Consider the following 22,996-nt stretch of genomic DNA (forward strand, 5'->3'; position numbering starts at 1 on the left):
TTATAGATTTGAGAGGTGTGTTTCCTTCTACCTGTTTTTTATTTTCTATTCAGATGCTGGGCACTGTTCACCCCCACTGGAAGCCGCAGTCCCTGCCTCAAAAGACTGATTGACTTTTATTGCCTTTAACATCCGAGACTGTAATTTAAAGACATAAGAGGAAATAATGGAATATTTTGCAGGCAACTGCCTATACACACTTTGAATTGTTCTAGTATTTTATTGTTGGAGAGGTTTGAATGTCCTCTGAGAAGGTAAGACTTTCAGTCACAAAAGTCGTCCAACAAAACCATATCTGACACAACTCCCAGGTCACGTTAAATCTCTGGAGAACATTCGGGAGATCCCCTTGCGAATCTCCTTTGTCTTCATGCTGTAAACAATTGGGTTTAACACAGGAGGGATAAAGAGATAGGCATAGGACATAAGAATTTGCACAAGACGAGGGGCATTTCCTCCAAACCTGTGCATAACAGAGACTGCAATTATTGGGATATAAAAGAGTAAGATGGCACAGATGTGCGAGACGCAGGTGTTTAGGGCCGTGAGGTGCTGTTCATGGGATGCAGTATTAAAAACAGTCCTTAGAATCTTAACATAAGATAGGATGATGAACACTGAGTCTAAGCAGTAAGTGATGAGAATGGTAAATAATCCGTAGATGTTATTGACTGTTGTGTTCGCACACGCCAGTCTCATGATGTCTGGGTGCAAGCAGTAGGCGTGGGAGAGGACATTGCCTTTGCAGATTGGCAGCCGTTTAATCAGAAAGGGGAAAGGGAGGAGCATGCTGGTACTTCTAATCACAAGGGCCAGCCCGATCCTCACAATCCTGGGGTTGGTCAAGATGGCTGCATAGCGCAGCGGGTCACAGATGGCAACAAAGCGATCGAACGACATGGCCAGTAAAATCCCCGACTCCGTGAAGGAAAAGGAGTGAATGAAAAACATCTGGGCCAGGCAGGCATCGAACGCGACGTCTGTAACTTCGAAGCAGAAGATGCTGAGCACCGTGGGCAGGGTCGACAGAGACATACCAACATCGTTGACTGACAACATGCAAAGCAACAAATACATGGGCTGGTGGAGACGCCGGTCTGCCCAGATAATGCAGAGAACAGTGCAATTCCCTACAATGGCAGTGATGTAGACCACACAGAAAGGGATCGAGATCCAGTGGCGAACAGCTTCCAGGCCTGGGAACCCGGTCAGTTGGAATGTGGCAGGATGGAAGCTGGTGCTATTGAAATTCACCATGATGAGCAGTTGCTGTCCTGGTCAGCTCCAACCCCCTGTGTAAATGCAAAATGAACCTGAGAGTTACCTGGAGACCAGGTGACTGGGAAGGGACCTGCAGTTCAGCATTGACTTGCAGAATCCCAATGCATAAGGGCCCTGTCCTGCAAGCCTGGGGCTGCTCTCCCCAGTGAAATCAATGAGGAGTTGTTCTGAATCAAGCCTGAAGAGCCAGGTTCCAAGAATTCATTTCCAGCCCTAGCTCATTAGAAGGAACTAAGAGTTTCTGCTCCCACAGTTCCACTGTGCACAGCTCAAGAACGTTCCTCAGGGAGGAGGTTGATGAATTGGCCCCCCCGCTAGTCACATTCAGAGTAGAAGTAAGGTGCACATTGTTAACAGCAAGGGAAATAAACCCTTTGCAAGGGCAGCTGTGAATTCCCCAGCACTGGCAGCTGAGACAGCTCTAGTTCACACAGGAATGAATTCATGGCAGGCCTCTGGCCTGTGCGATGCAGTTGATCAGAGTGGTCCCTTCTGGGCTTAAATCTATGAAGCTCTGCCAGCCTGGAATGATGCACCTCGCTCCTCTCCACCACCTGCCACTCTCCTGCCGCCCTCTCCCATACAGCAGCGGGAAGGCTGGAGACCCACCTGCCGGCTCTGACTCTGGCACAGTGCAAAGTGTGGCAAGCCCCATGACCCCTCAGTGCGTCTGAGCCCTGCCTCCCAGCTGGGTGGTGGGTCTTCCCGCCTCGGACAGGGATGCCGCTAAAAGCAGAATCAGGCCCCGTGTTTAACTGTGCTCTGCATTATGCCATATGATCTCCAGCCCTCTTAGACTCTTTGAAGGCAGGAAAAGGACAGATTTATTCTTGCTTATTAATGTTAATATGATTCTGCAGCCACAGGTGCACATCAGCGCTTTACAAATGATTAAAGGAACAGGCCCCAGCCATGAGAACTCACAGGTTGCAGGCTGGCCTCCGTCCTCCCCTACACAGTGGCTGTGCAATGCTGTGGAGTTCAGTAGGGCTGGACAGCCTGTAAACCTGGGCAGGATTTGTCCCTAAGGCTACATCTGTGCTGCAAGCACGGGGGGTGATTCTCCTGCTCATGGACCCCAGCCCGTGCTAGCTTTTATCGAGGTGGAATGTGGGGGGGAGGCACAGGCAGGGCTGAGCTGTGCCGAGGAAAAACTGACCTGCAACCGTGTGTATGTGTCTGGCTGTGAGACTGTGTGTGTGTGCATGTCAGTGTGAGTGTGTCTGTGTCTGAGTGTGTGACTGTCTATCTATGTGTTTTGTGAATGTACCTGTGTGTGTCTGTGTCTGTCTGCCTCTCTGGTGATTGTATGTGTGTCTTTGTGTGTGTGTGTGTGTATGTGTGTGTGTGTGAGAGAGAGAGAGAGAGAGAGAGAAATGTGTGTGTCTGTGTTTGAGTATATGTGTGTGTGTGTCTGTGTGTGTGTCAATGTGTCTGTGTGTGTGTCTTTGTGGTGAGTGTATGTGTCTTTCTATGTGTGTATATGTGAGAAAAAGAGACATCGTGTGTGCGTGTGTCTCTGTGTGAGTGTATGTGTGTGTCTGTGTCCCTGTGAGTGTCTGTCTCTGCGTGTGAGTGTATGTGTGTGTGTGCGTGTATGTCTGTGTGTCTGGGTGTGAGATGGTTTGTGTGCCTGTCTGAGTGTGTCTGAGTGTGAGTGCGTGTGTCCATGTAAGTGTGTGTATCTCTGTATGTTTCTATCTGTCTGTCTGTGTGTTTGTGTGAACGTGTCTGTCTGTCTCTGTGGTGAGTGTATGTCTGTCTTTCTATGTGTGTGTATTATGAGAGAGAGCTATTGCATGTGAGTGTGTCTGTGTGTGAGTGTATGTCTCTGTGTGTTTCTGTCTGTCTGTGCATGTGAGCGTGTGTGTGTGTGTTTCTGTGTCAAATATGCTGAAAAGTTCTTTCTCGTTAAGGATTGAGGAAACCAAGTCAGGCCAGAAGGCAGAGGTGCCAGGCTGGGGTTTAGGAAGGGATGAGTGAGAAGAGCTTGATGAGGTTTAACATTCCTGCAATGTTCAGGTGCATCACAGACCCACCCAGCTCCTGCATGTCCCTCCAGGAGGCAGAGGAACATTGGCCAGAGGCAATGGGGCAAATCCCTCCTCTTATGATAGAGCCTTGGGGCAATTAACTCTCACGCAGAGCTGAGGACATCTCAGGCTTTAAACTCCTCTAAAAAATCCACCCTGCCCCTTCCTCCGCTGCCTGCTGTTCTGTCTCAACGCGCCAAGGGGCTTTGCTGACTGTGCTGGCTTTGATCCCATCTGTCCAGGAGGAAAATCATCCAGAGCCAACTAACAAGTAAGGGTAGAATTCAAAGCAGAGATAGATTAGGGTCTAAGTTATCTCTGTAAATGGTTGAAATTCAATTTTTAAAATGCTGAATATAAACTTTTTTAAAGCTTATTTAACTCATATCTCGCCCGTAAAAACTCACTAGATGTGTCATGGTAATCAACCCCTTTCCCCTCACATGCAGTGACTCACCAGGTGGACATGACGAAAATTCTTCGACCATGGAGGGAAAAGCCTTGAGACCGCAGACGCTCCTAGGTATAGCCCCGAGACTGCAGCCGGGAGATATTTCCGTACTTGCAGCAGCTCTGGGTCACACAGTCCACTGGAAACTAAGCGGAGCTGATGTCTTAACATGGGTCTATCAGGAAGGAGCGTAGTGGTAGCAGGAGCCTGTGACTTTGCTGCTTGTATCATTCTACATGGAGAACGCCATAAATAAGAAAATAGATCCGTCGGCACTTGAAGACTACAGATTTAGACAGATTTAGCCGTTAGAGGCCGCCTGGACTCCTCGTGGTTTTTGTGGCTACAGCAACATGGCCCACCTCGGATAGTACAATAAAACAGCACATTGAGTCGACCAATTCGATCTAGCCCAGATCCGATTGTGACAGTGGCCAGGGCCCCAAGCGCGTCAGCAGGGTTCTCTATACATTAACCTGCGTACCCTGGTCGTTGCTATAGAAGTGAGTAAATGAACTACTTCCAATTCAACTCCCACACCATCATGATTGTTTAGACCATCGATCACATCCCCCCCGCTTACGTGTCTTTTCAGGTCTGAAAAGTCCCATCTTTTAGTCTCTCTTCATACGAACTGTGCAGGCCCTCATTCATTTTTGTTGCCCTGTCTATGGGCAGATCTTAATATCTCTTTTTTGAGATGAGGCAACCTGAACTGCAGCAATATTCAAGGTGTGGACTATGGTGCGTGTTATAGTAGAGAGGCAACTATGGATATTTGTCGTCTGACATTTATCCCTTTCAATGATTCCCACATTCTGTTGCTTTGGACTGCTGCTACTGCAGGGTGTGTTCCAGAACTATCCACAAATGACTCCAAGCTATCTCTTGTCTATGTAATCAGCTAATTTAGACCCCATCATTTTATATGTAGGTTGAATAAATTTTCCATGTGCATTACTTGCATTTATCAACACTGAATTTCATCTCCATTGCCCAGTCACTCAGTGTTGAGAGATCCTTTGTAATCTTCACAGTAAGCTTTGCGCTTAACATCTTGAGTAATTTGTACATCCACAAACTTGCCATATCATTGTAGTTTCCCTCTTCTTCATATCACTTATGAATCATAAACAGTAGTTGTCCCAACATAGACCCCTGAGGACTCCACTTTTAACCTCTCTCCTTCTGAAAATTGACCATTTTTCCTACCTTTTATTTCTGTTTTCTTAACCATACAATCCATGAGAGACCATCCTTCTTGGACCTTGCTTTTATCCCATGACAGTTACTTTGCTTAAGAGCTTTTGATGAAGGACCTTGTCACAGGCTTTTCGAAAGGCCATAGGCCAATATATCCATGATTACCCTGCCCACATTGTGTGATGCCCGCAAAGATTCTAGTAGATTGGGAGCATGATTCCTTACAAAAGAGCCATGGTTACACACTCCTCAACAAATCATGTTCATGCTATGTGTTTGAGAATTTGTTCTTACATGGTCAACCAATTTCCAGTACTGAAGTAGCCTTAACACCTGTAATCCCAGAATCGCTTCTGAAGCCTCTTGAAAATTTGGCATCACACTACGCCTCCCAGTCATTGGTACAGAAGCTGAAAATGTGATAGGTTACAGACTACAGTAGCCCATTTGACTGTTGTTACGGATCTCGGGTCCCAGCTGCACCCCTCTTCGCGACCACATGACTTTTCCAGCCAGTAAAACAGAAGTTATTGGACAACAGGAACAACAGTTACAGCAGAGCTTGCAGGCACAGTCAGGACCCCCCACGATCCTTCTGGGGTCAGGTGCTCGATCCCAGTCAGGATCCCTAATTCCGCCCACAGCCCAAACCCAACCTGTCCGCCTTTCCTCCTCCGGCCGAATCCTTTGTCCTCTTCCCTCCGCCCAGTGCCCCCCCTCCTCCTGCGGTCGGGTCTCAGCTGAGCACTGCCATCACCAAAGTCCTCCCCGCTTTCCGTCCACACAGACAAGTCCCTACTCATCACAACCTGTGACCCAACTATCTCTAGAGAGACACAGTACCTCAGATCACACCATAACTACGTGGCTGGCTACCCACATGAACCATTGGATACTCAGGTGAGAGCAAAGGGCAGGGGATCCACGGTGCCTAGAGACAAACAATGCAGATGACACAATGGCCTTGCGGATCATGGGTCACAGAGGCGGAAATACAAGTCTGGCTACTGGATGAAGAAGTCACGAATAACAGCCAACATGCACGCACACACACACAACAAGGACACAAGGCAGGTGGAACGGGATTGACCCGGAGTGCCTTGGATTGTGCAGAGGGAATCGGAGAGGCCATAAGCAGCTTAGCACCTGCATGTGTGTGAGCGCCTGTGGATACTGACCTGGCACTGTGGAGGGTGTGCCCCTCTATAGCCTTCCAAAGCCACCTTGAGAACAAGTGTGAGATTTGGCGTCTAGATGCACGCATCTGAGAATGGTCCCTCACCCTAGCACCTGAGCTCTGGTGCATGGGATTAGAAACATCCAGCTCTGCACCCTTTGCGTGCACAGCTCCAAAACTCATTGAAGATGAGGTTGGACCATCGGCTCACCCCTGCGGCACTCCTGATGGTCTCTCAGGGATATCTCGCTTTCCAGCCCGGATGCCCTCTCGCTGGTGATCCACTACCGCTGGCCCGTGCCCTCCGGACTCAGTGCCCTGTTCTGGAGTGCTGCCCCTGGCAGTACCCCATCCGAACATGGTTATCCTCTCCCTGGGGAACCCCCAACCCACTATCCCCACCTCGCCTCAGTTTTGGCTACTGCCCAGTCTCCATCTAGCCCCTGTTCATTGGGGCAGACTGTGGTATCAGCCACTCATCACCGGCAAAGGAGTCTGGACTGGCTGCCTTTACCCCCCCTCAGGCTGCCCCCCTGCAACCCCAATACATAGGTGGGCCTAGAACTAGGCCTTGCAGCCTGGGGAGTTGCTGACCTATTGCTTCCCAGCTCCTAAGGCCTTTCCCCAGCCCTGCCTCACTCTAGGTCCCCTGGATGAGTTCCCCAGCAGCAGGCCTGTCTCCATCTCCAGTCAGAGAGAGATGACTGGGCTTCTGGCTCCCAGCCTCTTACAGGGGCCAGCTCGGCCTGATTGGAGCATGGCCATAGCTGAGCCTGCTTTCCCCAATCAACCCAGGCTTCTTGCCCCAACCACAGCCCTCTCCTGGGCTGTTTTAAGCCCTTCAGAGCAGGAGCAGGGGACCACCCTGCTACAGAGGGTTTAAAGTCTTCTTGTTTATTTATCGTTCCTGATCCCCCCATACACTCCGTGCCCAAGTCCTGGACAGTGAGAGACACAGACACACAGTAATAGGCAGACCTTGCCCTAACACACAAAAATGAGGGGAGGTGAAAGCGAGACAGACTAGGGAAGAGATGCACCCAAGGTCACAAAGCCAGTCACTGGTAGGGCTGTGATCTAGAACCCAGATCTTCGGGCTCCCAGTCCAGTGCCTTGCATCTGCCGCAAAACAGCCTCCCAAAACGATCACTTTCCCCAGGTCTCCATAGGCACCACTAGCTCACAGGTTAAACCTTTCTATCTCCATCCGATGACAAGGTAGCGAGGGACTAGCATAGAGGGTTGCTGCCAATGCACCCCGCACAGGTCTGAGGCTCTCACCGTCATTGAGCCAGGCTGGACAGGTTTACTGGTTAGTTCTTCCAGCCCTTCCTTGGATCTGCACCAGAGCAGTGTCCGGAGGGGCTCTCAGTCCTCGTCACCGGCTTATCAGCGCTCCAGCATACTATCACTGCCTCCGACCAGGGAGCACTAGATTGAAAACCATCAAACCCACAGAGAGGGCCCTGAATGTGTTAACACCAGGCGGGGAGATTACACCAAAGGGCAGCATCTTTCAACTTAAATACCTGTGGGGGCTAAAAGAGGACAGCCTAGGTCATTGGGCAGAGTGCTGCACACCGGATATTCATTTATTTGTGTAATACATGGTCCTGATGTCTTTAATGTTAACAGCCCGGCCCATGTTAGATTGAAAGTCCTGGAGAAGCACCTATGCACTCCGGTACTGCCAGGGGAAAGAACATGTAAGGATCTGCTGCTGGAACTGCTACTGTGGTCTTGTCATATTGTTACTGTATTTGCATTGCTTTTATTTATGACATTTGCAATATCCCCCAGCTCCAAATGTGAAAGAGTCTAGAACAATCATACGTTGTCAATTCAAGCTTAACATCACCTGCATCATACTAAGAATTGTGCATAATGAACGAATAAAGTAGAGAACAAACATCCTCCCGAAAGGCCACAATTCACCTACTTAATCTCACTCTTTGTGGCATCTCTTTTTTCATGGTCAGCCAATCACCCGATACAGAAATCATGGCCTAACGTTTCAAATGAGATATGAAATTTTTGTTCCTTCAGTTTTTAGGTGCCCAATCAGAGATGTCTTCAAAGTGTTAATTTTCAGAGAACAAGTGCCGAACCCTGTTTGAAAATCAGGCCTTTTGCCATGTCTCCAGTTGGGTACCACATGACTGAAGACCCCCAAATCACTAGCCACTTCTGAAACTTTAAGTCACCCATCCATCCATCCATCCACTTACAAACGAAAAAGATAGACATCAGAAACCAACTCACACTCAGGTTGGGTTAGTTACCTAGAGAACATTTTGAGGATGCTCTTTCGAATCGCCTTGGTTTTTATACAGTAAACGATGGGGTTTATTACAGGGGGCACAAAGAGGTAAGCACTGGACATCAGAATGTGGACCAGTGGTGGGACGTTCTCGCCATACCTGTGTATGACAGAGACTGTGATAATTGGAATGTAGAATATTAAGACAGCGCAGACATGGGAGACGCAGGTGTTCAGGGCCTTGAGACGCTGCCCACCAGAGGCGATACTGAAGATGGTTGTCATAATCAGAATGTAGGAGATGACAATAATCAGCAAGTCTATTCCGAAGACAAAGAGAACAGCACATAAGCCGTAGATGTTATTGACTGTGATGTCCGCACACGCCAGCCTCATCACGTCAGGGTGCAGACAGTAGGCGTGTGACAGGGCTTCAGTGCGGCAGAAAGGCAAGCATTTAATAAGAATGGGTAATGGTAAAATCACACTGAAGCTTCTAATCACAATGGCCAGCCCGATTCTCACAATCCTGGGGTTGGTCAAGATGGCTGCATAGCGCAGCGGGTTGCAGATGGCGATAAAGCGATCGAACGACATGGCCAGTAAAATCCCCGACCCCATGTTGGAAAAGAAGTGAATGAAAAACATCTGGGTCAGGCAGGCATCGAATGCGACGTCTGTGACATGGAAGCAGAAGATGCTGAGCACCGTGGGCAGGGTTGACAGCATGACACCCAGGTCATTGATGGACAACATGCAAAGGAACAAATACATGGGCTGGTGGAGATGCCGGTCTGCCCAGATAATGCAGAGAACAGTGCAATTCCCTACAATGGCAGTGATATAAAACACGCAGAAAGGGATCGAGACCCAGTGATTAGCAGCTTCCAGGCCCGGGAACCCAGCCAGCTGGAACGTTGCGGGCTGGAAGTTAGTGCTATTGAAATCCGTCATGATGAGCAGTCTCTGTCCTGGTCAGCTCTAAACCCCTGTGAAAATGCAAAATGAACCTGTGAGTCGCCTTGTGATCAAAAAAGAGGAAAGGTCAGCGCAGGGCCACTGGATCACAAATCCTTAGTCAAACTAACAGCTCTTACCTCTTCTCAGTTGTGCCCAGGTGCCACCATGATACATCTAATAATACTGGGGTGATAATTGTTACTTCCAGGGACAGCTTCACCTAAAGGACAGGTTGCAGTTCTCAGCACTGTGTCAAATGTGATTTATTGAGAAGTATTGCATGTGGCATCATACGTTCCCATAGCGGTTATCACCTACGGGCCTCTGAGGCACACCTGACACGACATGTTCGTTATATGTATGCAGCCCTGCTGTAGCCATGGCGATCCCAGGACAGTGGGGAGACAAGGCGAGGGAGTAGGGACAGTCCTGATTTTTGAGTCTTTTTCTGTTCCTTATGCAGCACCTGAGACCTGACTTCATCCCTCACCATGCCAGTTCCTCTCCTGGCCTTCAGTAACCTCCCTTCATCATGAGAGCAACAATCCCAGGCCTTGCTAGGCACAAGGGAGGGCAGAGTCACTGGGCACTCAGTCCAGCAATGTGCTCCCCTCCAGTGGGGCTACTCCTGTGCTTCATTGCTCTGCTGGCTTGGGGCCTGCGTGCTCAGCACCAGGCAGGATGGAGCCCTGGCTGAGCAGCAGGAATCCCGGCAGGGCAATTCCCACCCCCAAACTGTGCACAACCGAAGATTTTTTCAAGTGACATTTGAGATGAAAAATTTGCAGGCAACCAGGTAAAATACCAGGTACCTGCACTGTGTGAGTCCATTTTCATACCCACCTATTGCACCTCCAGCAAGTGAAACAAGATAGTACATATCCCATGTGTGCACCAGGGCATGTGCATCCCACACACATGGTACATCCCTTCCCATATGTGCCTTGCTGCACGTCTCCAGCTTCCTGCTGGGCACATGGATAAAGGCAGTTTTCCAGCCTGAAATTCCTGGTTAGATTGCAGCCTTGCCTGAAATAAGTTTGGGCCACTGCAGATTCCACATGCAGGGGGCCAGGTTCACTCAGTGCTCAGACTCCAGGGTGCCAAAGGGTTGCACAAGGGCCAGGAGAACAAGGACTCATTTTAAGCCCCCTCTATCCTATTTTCTTTGCTGTTCAGGACAATAAACTGTAAGACGATTCCAGCTGTGAACGCTCCTGCTCTGACTCCCTGCATCACAGACACCCCCATGATCTCTCACGTAACTAACATGCTTGGAGGAATGTCTGAAGCTGCAACAACGTCAGATGCATCTTGGGAGCAGAATGTTTTTTGAAAGCTCACCTGCCCCACAGACTTGCCTGGCAATGACATTTTTGCTGAGTACAACCAGCTGCCCCCCTAGCCCTTCGCCTAGTACCCCGTCTAATCAGCCTACTCACCAGCAACGCACAGGGCCGCAGGAGTGGGAAGACCTTCTCTTTACCCCAGAGGCATAAAGCTGCACTGGTCGATGGCGTGTGCCTGCTAGGCTTGCAGCACGAGGATAATTATAATGTACCACTAATGAAAGCCATTTGGGGACCGTTCCATTAGTGGGGAATGTCTACAAGTATTTAAAGACGAGAATAAAATGTGGGAGAAGTTAAAGATTAACCCAGGAGCGTGTGGAACTTACTCTCGGGCCAGCCTTACCCAACGTGACTCACAAGGAGACAGCAGAGCTGTGGGTTTAGTGCTCATGCCGGGGGTGTGGATGTCCGCTCAAGCCCCTGGCGCTCACAGACATTCTTGCTTCTTGGAAAGAGCTGGGAACCTGGCCATGAATGTATCAACTGCCATGAATAAAGATTCAATTAAACATCTTTGAGTTTGATTACAGGGTCCTCTTTACTCTGCCTGCCAGGAGGTCCACGCCATCATCATCAGGTGTGGCTGCAGCTTCATGGACATACCCCAGCTAGATTCAACCTGGTTAGTGCTGGGTCTGGAAGCAGTGACACTACAGTAATGTGCACCTCTGTGCAGGCAAGCCCTGAGCGTCAGGGCTACCTGACTATTACCCAGTGTGCCAGGCACCGAGTCAGAGAGTCTCAGCCCAGTCTGACCTCCCATCCAACACGGCCCACAAGCCCCAGCCAGCCCCGCACGCTCAACTCAACCACAGAAACGAGACCAAAGTGTTCCAGCCTTCAGGAGACTGGGCCCCAGACAGTGCACAGCAAAACCAATGGCAGGGAACTGATCAAGTGAGAGATACCCTGTCAAGATTCCTCCCCCACTCTAAACTTTAGGGTACAGATATGGAGACCTGCATGGACACTTCTAAGCTTAATTACTAGCTTAGATCTGGTAATACTGCCACCATCCAGAAATTTCAGTGTCTGGAACACTTCCTGTTGCCCCAAAACCTTCCCCTCCCTGGGCAGCCTTGAGAGGCTTTTTCACCAAGTTCCTGGTGAGCACCGATCCAACCCCTTGGATCTTAACACAAGGAGAATTTAACCATCCCTCCCTCCTTTCCCTCACCAATTCCTGGTGAGTCCAGATCCAATCCCCTTGGATCTTAAAACAAGGAAAAATCAATCAGATTCTTAAAAAGAAAGTTTTTAATTAAAGAAAGTGTAAAGATCAGCTCTGTGGATGGAATCTTTACAGGCTATCAGATTATATAGCCAGAGAACCTCCTCTGCCTTAGGTCAACGTTCGCACAGAGGGTAAAATTCCTCTCAGCCAAAAAGACATTTACAGTTGAGAACAAATAGACTACCGCTTCTGGTGTTATTACAGTTTAGATGAGGACTTGGTGCAGAAAGTTTGGGAGGCTGGCACTTAGCGTTGGTCCCTCTTCTTAGTCCCAGAGCAAACAACTCCCAACCAAAGAGAAATAAAGATTCAGCCCACAGATTTTGAAAGTATCTTGTCCCCTTATTGGTCCTCTGGTCAGGTGTCAGCCAGGTTTACAGAGCTTCTTAACCCTTTACAGGTAAAAGAGGCATTAACCCTTAACGATCTGTTTATGACATACCCAGATAACCCTGGCAAGTGACCCGACCTGTACAGGAGCTGGCCAGGGCTCCACCCTCTCTGGGGCGGAGGGGAGCCACACCGGCTCACTGCAGACTGCTGAGGTTTGGGGAATTAGTCTGGCCACAGGAGTCTTCCCTGGCGGCCCTTGTGGAGGCAGACATGAGTACAGTCATGTCAGGGACCTCGGTCAGGGCGGGGCAGCAATGACTCAGGCCCTCGGGCAGGGGCTGAGCTGTCACCGTAGACCCAAACCTCCAAAAGGCCTGGGAGAGAGGGAGACTGACACCCGCAAGTTGGGTGGCAGGGGGGAACGCAGGCCCTCCCACCCCACTGCTTCCCAGCCTGGTAGCAGCAGTAGATGTCCCGCTGCTGTGTCAGTGGGGATCCTGACCGCAACATACTGACATGGGCTCTGGCAGTGCTGCAGCCACAGTGGGGTCGGCTGCCCCCGGGCTACTTCCAGACTCCCCCTCATGTGATACCTGAGTCTGGACAATGTCTTCTGGGGGATCCAGAAGCAGGGGTTCCTCCAGGCAGCTCCTCCGGGTAGTGGGCATGGGACAGGTTCGGCGGCTCCCCCGGGTGGCGGGCACGGGGCAGGTCTGGCAGCTCCTCCAGTTGGTGGGTGCTGGGCGGTCCGGCATCTTATTTGGGTAGTGTGCGCGGGGCAAGTCGGCGGCTCCTCCAGGTGGCGGGCACAGGAAGTGAGCCCCATGGTTGCTGAGCTCTGTCCCCTATCACCACAAAATAGCTAGATTAAAGCTAGCCCGAGCTTCCATCTCACCCTGTGACTGCAATATAGACAAACCCAAAGGCAGAACACTGTCCAGTCACTGGAAATTGAAGCTAGTCAATTTCAAGGTGGAAGTAAGATCTGCTGCAGTTCTAGTTACTGGCTGTGACAGTGTCACATTCGTAGCAGAGAACAACAACATCCACTAGTGCAGGAATCACAAGATCCAGTCCTATAACATGTGCTATGCGAGAGGTCAAAGTGGCTGATCACACTGCTCCCTTTGGCCTTAGAATCAACGAGGTTGTGGTACAAAATGAGAAACCTGGATGAAATTTTTCCTGAATCCTTCTGGATCCGGGTCCTAACAGATACAACACAAGATGCACTATTAGTTGGTGTCTGCTAGCCCCCCAAATCCCACTACATACAGGATGGCCTTATGCACCTATCTACAATGTTTAGGAAAAAAAGCTACTTGATCATAGGGGACTTTCATCTGGGTGACATATCCGGGATGTCTCGTCCTGGCAGTGCTAAAACATCCTTGGGATTTCTAAATATTATAAATGAAAGGTTCCTAACTCAAAAAGTGTTGCATCCAACATGGGAGAATTCTATATTAGACCATGTCCTAGCCAATAAAGAGGAACTGATCAACAGAACTGAAAATGAATGGTAGCTTAGGTACATGTGCTCATGACTTGATCACATTTATGATATGAAAACAGAACAAAGCCCAGCCCCATAATAAATATATATATATACACACTTGGTGCTTTAAAAGGGCCAGTTTCAAAAAGGTGAAAACAATTATCAGCCAAATCAGCTAGAAGGAAGAATTGAATTAGAGAAATGTGAATGATCATTGGGAATCACTTAAGAACACCAAATTAGCCACAATCGCACAAGTGAGAAAGAAGGCTATATATGTTTAAAAAAAAACAAAAAAAACCCTAGATTTAGAAGAGAAGTGAAGGCAGCAATATAGATATACATATATAACAATCCAGAAGCTAGGAATTATAGAAATTTGATAAAGGAAGCCAAAGGACACAAAGCAAAAGTGTTCAATAAATATTTTTGTTCAGTATTTAGGAAACAACATATGATGTAGTCATATCATATAGTGATGCTAACACTCTTTCCATTCTACTAGTATCTCAGGAGGATGCTAGAAGCAGCTACTAAAGTTGGATATTTTTAAATCAGCAGGTCTGGATAACTTTCTCCCAAGAGTTTTAAAAGAGCTGGTTGAGGAGCCCACTGGCCTAAGTTCTTTGTTCCCAGATATATATATTTACATGTAGCCATATGAGCATACATATTTCTTGCTTTGCGCAGTTTTTCAAGTGACCCAGAACTGTCTACAGCAGTGACCTGTCCTCTTCATTAATTACCACTCCCCCAATTTTTTATGTGATCTGCAAATTTTGTGTGTACTTGCAAGATTGGAGCTTAGATTCTCGATGAGCACTTGTCATAACAAATTGATTAATCATCTGTGTTCACCACCTCAACTCACTTTATAAGCTGGGAGATATGTAATCAATAAAACTGATCTGTTTACATTTATGTTTCTTCTGGGTATATTTAATTTAATTGTGTCATTGAAATTCCTTCTTCCTGACTGGATAGACAAAAGCTTTATGATCTATAAAGTCAAATCCTCAGGTGGCATAAACTGGCATGGCCCAAATGATCTAACTTGACATTAATAATGATTAAATATGAATGGTCACCAATAATATCCGCACCCATCCAGAAGATGCACAATATAAGGAATCTCAAGTGCATATTCAATCTTCTGCCTTGGCCTATAGATCATATTTGCTATAGCATATGGAACCTTCCCACGTCTGCTGAATCTGTGAACCGTAAACAAGCCAATCACTGGAGATGGATCCAGCCAATGGTTGGAACTGAAGCTAGACAAATTCAGACAAGAAATAAGGTCCCAGCCGCTGGAGCAACTTATTGAGAGACGTGGAGAATTCTCCAGCACTTGGAATCTTTACTCTCAGACTGGGATTCTTCGTAAGCATGGGCTATACTTCACAGAGGAGTTAGGGACTTGACACAGGAACTACAAGGAGAGATTCCAAGTCTTGCGCTACATAGGAGGGGGGCTAGATGTTCTGGGAATTGATGAACCATCGGAAAAAACACAGTTAACACCGGGAACTAGTGAAGCAGCGGTTCCCAAACTGGGGTTCGTGAACCCCTGGGGGTTCATGAAATTTTACAGGGGGTTCTCGGGAAAAAAATCCCTAATGGAGGACAAAGCTGTCCCTAGAGACCCTGGGCAGCATGGAGCCAGCAGCCTAGAGCTCCTGGACTTCCAAGAGCTAAGCAGATCAAAGCAAGCATCTCTGTCACACTGAGGAGATTTAAACTTCAAGATTCCTTATAAGAAATAGAAAGGGAGGGGGATATTTTGTCTGTTTTTTAAATTAAATTGGCGGCTAATATTGTTTTTTAAATTATTATGAAGAACAAGTTTAAGCTTTGTTATAATGTGCACTGTTTGCCTGGACTGTTCAAGCCCTGAATGCTTGTGTATGAGAAACTCTTTGAGTTGGCTTCTTAAAACCCTTCTGCTGTTTCACATCTGATTCTCCTTGCTGAAACCTAGGAACCTTGTCTTATAACAGGCTTATTCAAAGTGATACAAGCTACGAAAGAGAGATCTTGGAAGAGTGTTGCCGTTTTCATAATGTAATTAAAATACTGTCATAATTAATAATTAATAATAAATAGTGGGTAATAAGCATGTCATAAAAACAAATTTTATATTTCTAAGATCACTGTTTTTATAATTTACACTCAGGTAAAGGAGAAAATCCCTGGAAATATTCATTTTTAGGAGGAAATTTGCGAGACTTGACATTTTAGTGAAAGTAGTTCACAGGTTGTTAAGGTTTGGGAAATACAGAAGTAAAGGAAACAAAAATGGGGTAAAAGTTCCTATGTAATCTCGATTCCTCAGCTGCTTTCGGATTAGCAGGTAGCCAAAACACTGAGCTTCAGGATCGGGCCCTGAAAGAGCTGTACCGATATGAATGACTCCTCCCCAGGGAATTGTCTCTGCTGCATTCCGGAAGCATACCGGCTCCCTGGCAGAGAGCTTAGCTTCCCCCTGAGAAGCAAAAGCCAGGTCCAGTTGTACCCAGCCCCCAGCCAGAGCAGAGCAGTTTATACTGTGAAATCTCCCAGGACGTCTCTGGGCAATGAGATGAATGAGGTAAGCAGGCTCAGACAAGTCGCACGCAGGAGGAAAATTCTCATCCTGCTTGCAACTGGCCAAACACAGAAGTGGGAGAGTCCCTGGTCCATGCCCTGCAGCCCAGGGATCGAAAACAAGTGACAGCCTGTCATGCTCTGGCTTTGTACAGGTCTGTGTGAGACAAACATTGGCCTCCAGTGGCTGGGCCCATGCAAAGGATAAGGGACCTGATACTACAGGTGAGTGAGATCTTTTGCTTTGGAGGCTGAAAAGCCAAATTCTGCAGGTTTCCAGAATTCCTTCAGCGTTTTCACGGCCAGAAGGGCCAGGTGTCACCATCTAAATCTGATCGCCTGTGCGACCCTGGTGTCCATGTGCTGCACACAGGTTTGCTACAGGCCCGGGGAGTTCAGGGCTTCAGTGTGAGCCACAGAGCAGATCGGACACGGACAGTGGCAATGCAAGCACCTCCGCTACCCGTCACCCACACTCGATGCCTGCATTTCTTATCCCTTTCCTGGCCACGTAGGTGACGTTCCAGCCTTTGGCCCCTCTGCGGGGCTACATGGTAACAGCACTGTTGTGTGACCAGAGCTTTCCACGAGCGGGACTGAGCCCTCTGCTCCCGGTGCCATGGCTTTCAATGTCCAGTGACTGCTTGCACCACAGCCATTCTACTGCCAAGCAAGGCTCTGCTAACCCCAGTGTTTGCCAGCAGCCGTGAGAGGCCCTGACCCCAGTGGAAGTGGGGGGAAAGAGAGGGGGCAGGATGGGCAAGTGCATGGCTCCACGAGCCAGTTCACCCTGATGGTGTCCCAGGCCTCTGTTTGCCAGAGGCTGGGAACAGGCAAGAGGGGATGAATCGCTTGATGATTCCCTGCTCTGTTCATTCCCTCTGGGGTATCTGGCACTAGGCACTGTCGGCAGGCAGGATATTGGGCTAGATGAACCATTGGTCTGAACCAGTCTGGCCGTTCTTATGTTCTCACTCTCATGCAGGGACAGGAAGGACCCAGCAGCCAGCTACGGGGCTGCAGGAAAGGCTGCAGAATGGCCTCGGAGGGAAGGACTCCATCCCCTCAATTTCTGAGCATGGTGCAACATCTGTGTCCCCCCGAGCTGAGCTCAGCATTTGTTTGCAGATGGAGCCCTGATTGGTTCATGGCCTCCTTGAGGGGCAGTGTTTTCTGGGCTGGAGAGGTCCCAAGGCGAAAAGAGCTGGGAAGCGGTTTGGGGGCCCTCCTCCTTCTGGGCAGAACAGGCTGAGGAGGCAACCTGGACTGGAGAGACCACCCCACACTTGCTGCTGAGCCAATGGGTAATGCTGCCCCATAAGGAGGAGCTCAGAGAACACCTCGTAGCTGAGAGGCAGCATGGTACAATGGACCAGGACCTCAGCTGCAAGTCAGGAGACTTCAGTGCTATTCCTGGTTATGCCAATGACAGCCTGTGTGACCTTGGTGAAGTCCTCTATCTCTCTGTGCCTCAGTTTCCCTCCATGTTTCTTTTCCATGCAATAAGCTCTTGGGAGGCAGAGACATTTTCTCCCTATGCCTGGGGCCACACCGCAGCAGGGAGGGGGCTTCCCTGCATCCAGAGCCAGCCATGCACCAGCTCCACTCCAGCCAACACACAGAAAATGGCGGCTTGGGTCAGTACAGCCCCACCTGACCTCCTGGGTGCATACACGGGTGGCCAGCCTGCATTGCTGCCTGTGCCGCTGCGGCCGTGCTGCTCTTTTTAACCCCTTTGGCTTGTGCAGAAATAGTATGTGTCTGTCCAGCCTCCCAGACATTGCCCGTGTGGGTGTTCACAAGGGGGTCCTGCTCTTTGTTGAAGCTTCCAGAGCTAAGAACTAAGGCCGAGGGGAGGAAAGGGCACATTGTTACTGACTAAAGGAGGGAGGCAAAGATCCTGGGGAGACCTTGCCGGGCAGAACCCATCTCAACAGACAGACGGCTGCCGCGGGTGGGGTGTGTGTGTGTGTGTTTGTACATGGTAGGTGCAATCTAAGTGTGACACACGGAGGAGTGCATCCAAGAGACAAATCTCTATTGCCTTGCCTTGGTCACATCCTGGTCCGGCCACCTGGCACGGTCAATGTCTATTGACTCCAGCGCCTGCTGCAGCTCCCCAGCCCCCTTTATGAGTTAAATCAAATACTAATGCTGCATAACAAGAAGCCTAAGCAGCAACCGCAGAGTAGCACAGTCAGGTCCTAGCCACACCACCAGTGACAGCAGGGCACCGGCGGGTCCTAGCCGCACCACCAGCGACAGCAGGGCACCGGCGGGTCCTAGCCCTCACCACCAGCGACAGCAGGGCACCGGCAGGTCCTAGCCCTCACCACCAGCGACAGCAGGGCACCGGCGGGTCCTAGCCGCACCACCAGCGACAGCAGGGCAGGGAGGAGGGGAAACAAACCGACCCCTTTGCATTGCTCGGAGGGCTGTCACTGGACATCCGGCAGCCCAGGGCCACTTCCCTTTCCCCACACAGTGCCTTCCGCAGGGGCTTGTCCAGCCGCTACAGCGGATCCGTGCCCCGGGGGCTGGGTTTGCTGCACAGGGGGCTTCCCATGCTCAGTGACTCAGCACTCTCAGTGAGGTCCTGGATGCCATCCAGGACAGGGCCAGGGGCCTTTGCCTCCTCAGGGCACGTGTGACAGCTGGACTCCTTCCAGGGTGCCCAGGGCGACCGAGAGCTCTCTGAGTCCAGCCCAGCTCCCCCATGTCACCCTGTCCCCCAGCAGGATCCGTACACGCTGGCATCAGGACAGGAGCAGGCAGAGCCGGAGGGGGCAGAGGGGAGGGCAGAGGGCAGGAGCTGTGGCCCCAAGACCAGGAGGAAAACAGGTGAAACCAAGCATGGCAGAAGCAAAGGAGCTTTGGGGTGGTTACCAGAACCCCTGGCATGCGTGTGAGGTAAATACTGATCGCAAAAGTACCTGTGTTAATGCAGCTGCCTTATCCCACCATCTTGCCTGTATTTACCCCTCCTCCTCCAAGAAACCCTTCATTGGCACCAAGCAGTTTTCCTGCCCCGATGGGCACAGTCACGGTGCCTGCACGACCCAGAGTGTGTGCACTCTATGGATACAGCGTCCCCAGCCACCCCGAAATAGAGGGGATGCTACCCCGTCTGGTTCCCTGCTCCCCGAGGCCATGCTGAGCTGCAGTGCCCCACACACCAGCCCTCACTCGCTGCACAACATAAAGGGTGCGAGGAAACCACATGGACAGCTGGCTTCCAAATCCCCATATTTATTGACTATGTCCGAATACAGCAGCCCAGCTATCTCTGGGCCCCACTGCCCCAGCAGGGTTCTGCTGGCTTTTGACATGGAAAACACTAGAGGGCACAGCAACTATTGAAAGGGATGTTACCCAGGTCCCATCCACTCCAGCCACAATCAACCTCTCCAGGAGAAATCCCGCCCTGTGCAGGGACCCGGCATATGTGATTGTCATGCACTGTTCGCTGTGGTGTCCCCCGTCACTGAGGAAAGGAGTTTTCTTTGGCCTTTGTTTTCTACCCTCTTCTAGCACACAAAGAGGTTACTAACCCTGGCAGGGGAGCACAGTAAAACAGGGTGATCTTCCAAACATAGACCAGAAGACACATTCGTAGCAGGGAATGTGATTCACTATTGGAACAAACTGCCAGGGAAAGTGGTGGATTTGCCATCTCTTGCTGTTTACAGATCAAGACTGGATCCTTTCTCAAAACGATTAATGAAACTCAGGTTATTGGGCTTAACACAGGGGTAAATGTAAGGGCCTGTGATAGCCAGAAGGTTACCCTTAGATCTTTCCTTCATCTTAAATCCATGAATATTCCCATCACCTTGAACTCAGCATTTCTGTCTGTGATCCTAACGGCCTGACCCACTGAAACCCAACACTTCAACAGGCTTCAGACCAGGGCCCAGGTATTAGCAGCTCTGAGCAGACAGCTGAGAATTCTAGGAGAGTGTTCAGGGGCTGCGCCTTTGAGGATTGAATGTTTTCAGCACCCTGGCCCTGATCAGCTGTGTTTTCACCCTGTAAATGATGGGGTTCGGTGTGGGTGGAACCAGCATGTACAGGTTGGCGAGAAGAATGTGGATGTGGAGTGGGACATTGTGCCCAAAGCAATGGCTTAAGAAGGAGAAAAAGGCTGGTGTGTAGAATATCAGCATGAGACAGAGGTGGGAGCTGCAGGTGCGGAGATCCTTGAGCCGGGCGTCCTTGGAGGGGAGCCGGAAGGCGGCCCTGAGGATCAGAGCGTAGGACACAGTGATAAAGATAACATCTAACCCTACGGCTAAGAAAGTGACGATCGAACCATACACAGTAGTGACTGTGATGTCGGCACAGGCCAGCCGGGCTATGCCCATGTGCTCGCAGTAGGTGTGATGGACGATGTGGTGGCCACAGTATGGCAACCTTTTAAGAAACCAGAGAAGTGGGAGGCCTACACACAAGCTCCTGAGAGTGCTTGCTACCCCTATTCTCCCTGCCACGGCCTGTGTTACTACAGCTGTGTATCTCAGGGGGTGACAGACGGCAACATACCGATCAGACGCCATGGCCAGCAGGATGGCCGACTCCAGAGCGAAAACAGCCTGGACAAAGAACATCTGAGTGAGACAGGCAGTAAAGGAGATTTCCCTGGCCTTGAACCAGAGCAGGAGCAACATTTTAGGAACTGTAGTGGAACTGAGAATGAGATCAGAGATAGCCAACATGGAGAGGAAAAGGTTCAGGGGCTGCTGCAGGCTTCGCTCCAGCAATGTCCCTACTAGCTCTGGTGTTCCCGCACAGAGCAATGAGGTACATGGAGCACAAGGGGATTGAGATCCAGAAGTGAGCAGCTTCCAGTCCTGGGATGCCCAGCAGGATGAAGACGTCTGAGCTGGCATCAGTGCCGTTGATAGTTGATCCAACGGGCATCCTGAATCCTAGGCCACTTCTGAAAATTTTGCTTCCTGCAAGATCAAGATGAGGAGAAATTTTGCAGTTAGCTGGTAGCTGAAGACAATTTTATTGCCAAGGTACCTCTCTGGTCTCCTGCTATCTGTGCTCTTTCTGTTTGCTTATGGCTTTATCTTCCCCACCCCTCTGCGAGGCCAGTCAGTATCACCATCCCCATTTCATGATGTACTAGAGATTAACACCCTAACTAAACTCCCAGAGACCAGTGACTTTGTACCTGAGTGCACTTCCACTGAGTTCAATGGGAATTGAGAAAGTTACTTAGATGGGTGATTTCAGGGGCAGGGCCTTAATTCATAAAGGAAGATTAAAAACATAAAATTCCCCTCCCGTTATTTGGTGTTAAACCCCTGTCATGACCTCAATCTATCTATCTAAGCTATAGCAAAGCCCTGCCTGTTCTGTTGGTTAGATTCATATTTCTATATTTCCAGTCTTCCACCTCCTGCGTATAGCTCCTTCTATCTAAGGATCTCAAAGCACTTTACCAAACAGTAGCAAAATGTCTAGTTAAGTCTCTGGTGAACACTCGATCTGAGTATCTCCTGCTCTGAGCCGAGTAATAGTAAATACCTGCGCTTGGTTTAAGTAAGCGGTGCTTTCCGGCAGGTCACGGGCTGCTGTATTTTCCTCTGACAAGTGCAGCAAAATGCAGACACAGCCCAGGCACCATTCAGGCTCTGTAGCTGTTGGAGATCAGGGAGGATTTATACATTCTCCTTTAAGTCCATTGGGCTTGAGATTGGTCCCCTGAGTCTTGCCCTAAGAGCAACAACAAGGCAAATTAACCTTCTCGCTCCTAGCTCCCTCTCCCCTTTGACTGTCCTGTTCTCAGGCATGGTATCTACCTATGCATGCAAATACCAGGGGCCTCTTCCGATTTAGGTTCCAGTGCTGAGCGTGTGCCGGGCCTGGACATGGCAGCCCTCCTGGACTGAGAAGGGGATGGCCTGGGCCCCTGAAGGGATAAAACGTTAACAAAGCCCCTGTTTACTATTTCATCATTCAACAGTTCAGCACATCAGAGTGTAACAGCCACCATTACAAATCTTCGAAGCCTTCTGTTAAGGACAGACAGGCACCAAGGAAATCAGTTAAAGCCCTTGAAATATAAAGTATTAAGAAAAGTTCTGAGTGTAGCAACAGTCCTTGTCCCATTTGCAGTCCCAGATCTGGGGAAGGGATTTGAAACTGAGTCTCCCGTTCGCCAGGTGAGAGCCCTGACCGCTGGGGGTCACTTTCTAAAGGTCTCACTTTTGTTCTGCACCAGAATGAAACCACATTTCAAACCCCTGACCTATTTTGCCATTGGAATTGTTGATTTCCGGACAGTCCTGCTAATGTCATGGGCATCTCTCTCTCTGGCCCCGTCTCTGATAGGACGTCTCTCAGGATGAGCACGATACGGTTGTGGTCTCAGGAGACCAGTGTGGTGGTAGCAGCTGCAATGGGAAAGTTTGTCTCTTCCAGTTGATGCATCCCCCTGACTCTAACTCGCTGCCCCCTGACCAAAGCCCAAGAAGGGGCAGCCCCCTCCCCCCACTGACAGTCCCCAATCACCTGTCGCTGATTTCAGCCCAGAACATTACCTCCTCATTCTAGACTCTTGCCACTCGTTGTCGTGCCAGCCCAGGACTTTACCAGCAGCCTTGATGACTCCTTGTGC

At 49.6% G+C, this 22,996-nt stretch overlaps 3 protein-coding genes across 3 annotated transcripts; all 3 read right to left on the minus strand.

Moving 5' to 3' along the window:
* Nucleotides 1-312: 312 nt before the first annotated feature.
* LOC116839627 (olfactory receptor 51I1-like) lies at nt 313-1,257 on the minus strand. Its single transcript, XM_032805738.1, has one exon. The coding sequence runs from the start codon at nt 1,255-1,257 to the stop codon at nt 313-315; it is 945 nt and encodes a 314-aa protein (XP_032661629.1).
* A 7,166-nt stretch (nt 1,258-8,423) lies between these two features.
* On the minus strand, nt 8,424-9,359 carry LOC116839620 (olfactory receptor 51I1-like). The gene has a single exon (XM_032805728.1). The coding sequence runs from the start codon at nt 9,357-9,359 to the stop codon at nt 8,424-8,426; it is 936 nt and encodes a 311-aa protein (XP_032661619.1).
* Nucleotides 9,360-20,330: 10,971 nt separating this feature from the next.
* LOC116839608 (olfactory receptor 52D1-like) lies at nt 20,331-21,288 on the minus strand. The gene is given in 2 exon segments (XM_032805717.2): nt 20,331-21,143; nt 21,145-21,288. Coding segments are annotated over 2 exon segments (957 nt in total).
* Between the last annotated feature and the right edge of the window lie 1,708 nt (nt 21,289-22,996).

Source organism: Chelonoidis abingdonii, chromosome 1, assembly GCF_003597395.2.
Source record: "Chelonoidis abingdonii isolate Lonesome George chromosome 1, CheloAbing_2.0, whole genome shotgun sequence".
In the NCBI taxonomy this organism is placed as follows: domain Eukaryota; kingdom Metazoa; phylum Chordata; order Testudines; family Testudinidae; genus Chelonoidis; species Chelonoidis abingdonii.

Bases quoted from the DNA above. Each gene is read 5' to 3' on its own strand.
- LOC116839627 (XM_032805738.1), bottom strand. From the start codon at position 1,257: ATGGTGAATTTCAATAGCACCAGCTTCCATCCTGCCACATTCCAACTG.
- LOC116839620 (XM_032805728.1), bottom strand. From the start codon at position 9,359: ATGACGGATTTCAATAGCACTAACTTCCAGCCCGCAACGTTCCAGCTG.